The following is a 6,579-nucleotide window of genomic DNA, read 5'->3' as shown; positions in this document are numbered from 1 at the left end:
AGTCCCAGTGTAAGGGTTGCATTGTGTAGTCGTCAGTGGTGGACAGTAACGGAGTAAATGTACTTGAGTACTGTACTTAAGTAAAGATTCTGAGGATCTGTACTTTACTTGACTATTCGATTTTTTTGATACTTATTACTCTTACGTGAGTATTTCCAAGACAAATATTTAACTTTTATTCGCGTACATTTCTAGGAAGGCTGTAAAGTACTGAGTACTTTTAAGCCCACTCCACATCTACACCAATGATTCGCCATTGCAACTCCTTGCAACATGCAACTACTTGCAACTTCTTACAACCATTATCCCCAATGGCAGTTGGAAGGAGTTGCATTGGTGCGGTTGACCTTAAAACGGTTTTGTTGAAAGGAGTTGTGACTAGTTGCATTGGTGCGGTTTGGCCTTTAGGTTGGCTGTTTTTTTTTCTTCCCTAAAACACAATTGGCCACACGTCTGCTCTCACACTAGCCGTGTTTCTGGCTTCCCCCTCCGCTCGCCTCTTTGTTACATCTTGTATGGGTGTATAGGAGTAAAATGATTTAGTTCTGGTTCCAGTAATTTCTTTGTTTTTATAGGTGTGTCTGCAAGCTTTGTATAACGTAGTGGTTCTATAAGTACGCACATCAGTGCATGCAGTGCAGGTGGTTTCAGAGAGTTACAGTACTTCTCTTGAGTTACAAGGTCCTATAAATTCATTGTGAACATTACAGCAATTCATTGAAATAAAAATTAAGAAAAGTACTTTTACTTTTACTTCTACTTTAAGTATTTATCAAAGCATGTACTTTTGAATACTTAAGTATTTTTAAAATCAATGCCTTTTGTACTCGTACTTGAGTAACATTTTGACTGAGCTATGCTTTTACTTACTCTTACTTCGTACTCTTACTCAAGTACGGGGGTCGAGTACTTCGTCCACCTCTATAGTCGTAGTTTTAATGTTGGTGTGTGTATCCCCCACAATGTTTACATGTACTTTTCCATGTCCACATGCATTGTTTATAATTAAATATGTTTAACTGCCTCTCATTTTGCATAGATTTCTTGTGTTAAGACACATCTGAGCATGCATGCATTGCCTGATGTTGCCAAAACATTTATGTACTGTACGAGCTAGTACTGTAGCATCCGTTTTTTTTAAATACATTCAGTTGTTCTATTTGTATAAAATTAACATAAAAACATTGCAATTATTAATTAGTAGACAACTAAAATGTCATGATCAAGACAGCCCCAGTATTTCCCTTCCGAAATTGTTGCACGTTAAAAATAAACATTAACTCGTATAGTGTCAATCACGTTTACACATCGACGCCACAACTTTTGACCGTCATTCAAGGGAGAAAATTAGAAAGAGTGAGAGAGACAGACTGACAATGCTGTCAGGCCATGAAGGAGCTGCAGACAGAGGTGTTTAACATACTTATAATTCATTATCATTTGTTTATGACACTATAATCAAGGAATCATAAATACTCTATTTACTGATTAGTCAGCCACAGCACAACTTACCTTGTTCAGCAATGCTCAGTTAAGCCAGCTCACACAATAAAAATAAAACATTAAATGTATAGAAATGGTTCCATCCTTAACATAACACATCACACTTGTAACAGGCATGCTGTACAACGTTATAACAATTATTAAAGGTTTAATTTAAGTGTTTTCTGTTGTACAGAGCTTGGGAGCCCTCTTTACCTTTTGAAACATAAAACAAATGCTAACCTAAGGTGGCTGTGGAGGACCAATAAGGCTTAAACCTACAGCAAGCTAAAACACAGAAACATACAAAATAACACCAGAACATCTTCCTTACAGTAATAATAATGAGTATATAACAGTATGTGGTACAGTGCTGTATTTTCAAGATAATAACAGCGAAGTATCATATCTCTGCTGTCCGGCAGCAACCAGCTAACTCCAAAATGTTCATTTTTCAGGAAATGACAAAAACAAAACAAAGTTTTAGGAGGTTTTGTTTATCATTGATAAGTACAGCTAAATGGACCTCCAAGCTCACAATGAGGTTGGAGGTCAAAAGGGGGTGGAGCCCTCAGGCAGCAAAACCAGCTAACTCCACCCCCTTTGCTGGATTTAGCTGGTTTAGCAGAAAGTTTGAGGATCCAATCGAGCTAGCTGGTTTTGTCAGAAGCACTTTTTGATACTTTTCATTGGTTCAATATTTTTAGCAGGTTGTAAACCTGCTCTAAGAAGAGGCATACCAGTAGTCGACACATTACAGATTTGCATTCGACACATTTGCGACACATTTGCCTCATTGGCTGTCCTTTAAGCTAATGGGGATACTTTCCCCTTTCCCATACTCTGAACGGGCCCCCCCCCCCCCCCCCCACAACCTGCTATATTATGACTATGTCATTTCTTGTTTTAATCAACACACAGACGTAAAGGGTGTTCAATAGCACTGATTTATGGGGGGAAAAATGCAGAAGCGGAAAAATGGAGTTAGCTGATTTCTGACAGCAACGACTGTACATACCAATACACATATAAACACCATTCAACCACATTTAAAACAGCTGCCATCTTTCATCTTCTACAGTTGCATTGCTGTACAGTACCACTCTCTAATCTAAGTCCATGGTGTATATGTCATACTGCCATGGTTGTTGGCCAGCAGGTGAGACAAAATATCCTTGAATGTGTCTCAGACATCTTCAGAGCCTTTGCAGATGCCTGGTTAACCCATGACCTCTGGATCTCCTGTATGACATGCATTGCGTCAGCATCATCAAAGCTGTCATCCTGGACGGCTTGTCCCTCTACTCCAGGGGTTTTCAACAGGTGGTCCGTGGACCACTGGTGGTCCGTGAAGGTATTGCATGTGGTCCCTGACCATGCATATTAATGCATACTGTATAATGCATATTAAAAATATTTTTAATACATTTAAAAAAGGTATTTTACTCATGTATTTACATTTTAAAACATTTTCCCATGGACCATGATTTGTAATCATGGGTAAATAATCAGCTCCATTAATCATGTGTCTTCTCATATTTTACTGTATATGTCTTCTGTACTATGTCTACTTGTCTTGTATTGTTGATGATGATGTCTGTTTTTGTATGGATAACTACAGATGAAAATTAACCAACTCTGGCTAACTCTGGCTCATTTACGTGGATGTGAAAAACTGACATGTCGATTAATGTGCACTGTCCCTGATAAATAAATAAATAAAACAAATAGACCACCTGCAGGTCTAATTATGCCATGGACCACTATTGTCTGTGTCTGTCTGTGGACCATTGGTTGAGAAACAGTGGGATGCATAGACATGGGATGCATAACAAGTGTTACCAAAGCACTAATCTTAGCTCATAATATCCCCATCCAACACAGTGGTCCCCAGGTTGATTCTTAGTCAGGGTGGTGGTCCCTGGTTCACAATCAGTTGAAAACCCCTGCTCTACTCCATGGCACAGGAAGTTGCGTAACATGCAGGTTGTTTTGACGATGTTGACTGAGGTCAGGGTTCATCTCCAGTGGTCGTTTATTAACCCATTCAATCTGGGGACATAGCGTGGCACCGAGTGCTGCGCTAGGAGCTTCTGCAAATCTTTGAGTTTGAGCACCACTGATAATAGCATATTTTCAGAAAAATTAAGACATTTGTTGAGACATTTGACAGACATTTGACAGTTGAGAAATGCTTACTTTAAAAATACATATATTCAAAGATTTGCACAAACTTTTTCAAAAATAGCAGATCTATAAGCTCATAGCGCAGCTCTGTGCCGTGCTATGAGCTTAATTATCTGATATTTTTTGAACAGCCAAAGATTTCTAAAATGACCGAGATGCCTTCCCGGATTGAATGGTCTAACCCCAAAACGCTGGGTCAGAATGCCGAAAGCATTTTGTGACATGTGACACGTACTTGTCGTCTTCCAGATATACCTGGCATTATCTGCCATGATAATGGTGATTGGCCTCCCCCAATTCAGGTGCAGACGGGGGGTGGAACAGTGTTCCACCATAGCTCTGCACATTTATCACTGTCCACCGCTGTCACCATCAATTTCAAAATCATCTAACTTCCCCTAATAAAATGAGAAGTTATTTCGTTATTTTGCTTAGTGCTTCCACTCTGACTATTCTTGGCACTTGTATGGTCGTTCAGTTGAACTGGTTATATGATATAGAAGATCTGTTTGTTTTGGCCTGGTATCTTGACTCAGCGCAGTCAGTGATGGACGTCACCACAAGCAACATTATGAACAATCTCAGGTGAGACTCCTTTTCCCCACACTTGTTTTACATAATGTCGCTGTCAGGTGGAAATCATATATCTTCATATTTCAACTTTTTTTCATAAATTACTGCCCTATTTTGTCGTATAAGAGTGTCTTGCAAATGCAGTAAAATGAGCCGCTTTGTATTGCGATGTCAGGTCATAGATCTGCTATTCTTGCTATTTTTTAAAATGTTTAAAATTAAAGTGAGTGTGAAAGTGGTTAAGTGTGTCTGTGAACCAGTGAAGAATTAACAACAGCTTGTGACTAAATAATAACTAGTGGGTCTTTTGAAATGACGTTTTATTTCTGGCAGTCAAAGAGTAAAAGCACAATTGGTAGAGGTTTCGGTTGTGTAGTTGCCGTGCTGTGATGTAACTCATTGACTTACATCACACAGTGAAATAACTGTGAAAGTCACTCTTTCAGCACATACTGTAGCTGAAACAAAGCTGATTCTGCCAGTATACTGTATTACATCACAAAACCCACTATATGGCCAGTTACACCATAGCAAGGTAACTATACACAACCGAAACCTCTACCAAAGTGTCATAGAGCTTTTGAGCACATTGGTATGTCTATAATGAACAGGACTTGTATGATAAAACTATGACAGTGACATGAATGATTAATATGGGCTTGTGCTACAATATGATTATGTATAATTCATGGGGTACGGAGGAAAGTAATGGAAGAGAAAGTATGCAGATTTCTACGCCGCTCTTTATATTTTTGGTTAAGTGATTTTCTTTCATAAACAGATGGAGAGATGTACAGTATTATACTGAAGCCTTTCATCATTAAAATGCACCTTATACATCTCCTATCTTATTATCTCTCAGCTCACCTACCAGTGAATCCTTTGCTGACCCTGATGACGGCGGATACGACTATGCAGAAGTCCCCCTGCCGTGTACATACCTACATCATGGGTCCTACTTTCTCCCATGGCTCTATTCTCTCTTCTTCATCGTGGGTCTTCTAGGGAATGTGCTTGTCCTCTGGGTCATCATCTTTGGGGTGCGGCTCCGTAGCATGAGTGATGTCTGCCTCCTCAACTTGGCCATTGCTGACCTTCTCCTAGTATGCTCCCTTCCCTTCCTAGCCCACCAAGCCCGGGATCAGTGGCTGTTTGGCGATGCTATGTGCAAGATGGTCCTCGGTATTTACCACATTGGCTTTTACTGTGGGATCTTTTTCATCAGCCTGATGAGCATTGACCGGTACCTGGCTGTAGTGCACGCTGTTCATGCGCTGAAAATACGAACACGCACCTTTGGAATAATTGCAGCTGCTGTTACATGGGTGCTTGGATTTCTTGCCTCTTTTCCAGATCTAGGTTTTCTTCAGGTACAGGAGGCCCCATGGTCCAGTAATAACAAAATACTATACTGTGCACCTTTATACACTGCATCCGCTGGGAATGATACCATAACACACAATAGGCACTTTTGGAGTATATTTGTCCTTTTCAAAATTAACATCCTTGGCTTACTGATTCCAATGACCATCATGGTTTTCTGCTACACCCAGATCATTTGGAGACTCCTAAACAGCCATACTTCCAAGAAACAGTCCATCCGATTGGTTCTCATAGTTGTAGCTGTGTTTTTCTGCTGCTGGATGCCCTATAATGTTGCTTCATTCTTCAGAGCGTTGGAGTTACTTCAGGTCTATGCAAAATGTGACAGCAGTAAGGCAATCACATTGGCTTTAGAAGTCACCCAGGCCATTGCTTACTCTCACAGCTGTGTCAACCCCATCCTGTATGTTTTTGTAGGGGAGAAATTCAGGAAGAACCTCCTGAGGATGATGAACAGGGCTCCATGTAGGGTGTGTCAGGTTATGAAGACCCTCATCCCTCCTGATAGAGTCACAGGGTCTGCTCATTCTCAAACTACCAATGATGATGAAGGTTCCACTGTTGTGTGAAGTGCCAGTGTAAAGGTCATTACACAGCGGGGATTATGCGAATATACGCACATTTCGGACTCGGTGCGAATAAATAAAAGCAGCTTTTTTGCTCCGCAAAACTGATGTGGAAGCTTGCATTGACTTTATAAGGTTTTAAAAAAAACGTATTATTCGCATGAAAAAATCGCCCCTGGTGTGTAAGGACCTTAAGGGTTGAGGGTTTTTTCGGTTTATTGTTGGGGTGTGTACAGTATGTCACTGTGGTTGGGGAGGCTATATCCACCACAAAATGTGTATGCTTACACATTCATTTATTTTAGCATATCCACATTCATGTTGCACTTTATTGCTTTTCTTGATTTGGTCTTGTCTTTTACAGTATATATCGTTGGGTGTAAGTTTG

At 40.1% G+C, this 6,579-nt stretch overlaps 1 protein-coding gene across 1 annotated transcript; it reads left to right on the top strand.

Annotated features, from left to right (window-relative positions):
• Positions 1-4,126: 4,126 nt before the first annotated feature.
• Positions 4,127-6,579, top strand: LOC311063138 (C-C chemokine receptor type 4-like). The gene is made up of 2 exons (XM_084082379.1): positions 4,127-4,254; positions 5,105-6,579. Exons 1-2 carry the CDS (start codon positions 4,136-4,138, stop codon positions 6,192-6,194), a joined length of 1,209 nt encoding a protein of 402 aa, XP_083938505.1. The 5' UTR covers positions 4,127-4,135; the 3' UTR covers positions 6,195-6,579.

The sequence above is a fragment of the Gymnoscopelus microlampas genome (genome assembly GCF_963454915.1).
Source record: "Gymnoscopelus microlampas genome assembly, chromosome: 16".
Lineage (NCBI taxonomy): Eukaryota > Metazoa > Chordata > Actinopteri > Myctophiformes > Myctophidae > Gymnoscopelus > Gymnoscopelus microlampas.
Note: the sequence above shows the minus strand (reverse complement) of the source record. Positions and strands in the feature narration are given on the sequence as shown.

Excerpts from the sequence above, each read along its gene's own strand:
- LOC311063138 (XM_084082379.1), top strand. The coding sequence starts at position 4,136 with ATGGTCGTTCAGTTGAACTGGTTATATGATATAGAAGATCTGTTTGTT. Across the intron at positions 4,255-5,104 it reads AACATTATGAACAATCTCAG|CTCACCTACCAGTGAATCCT; the intron begins GTGAGACTCCTT and ends ATTATCTCTCAG.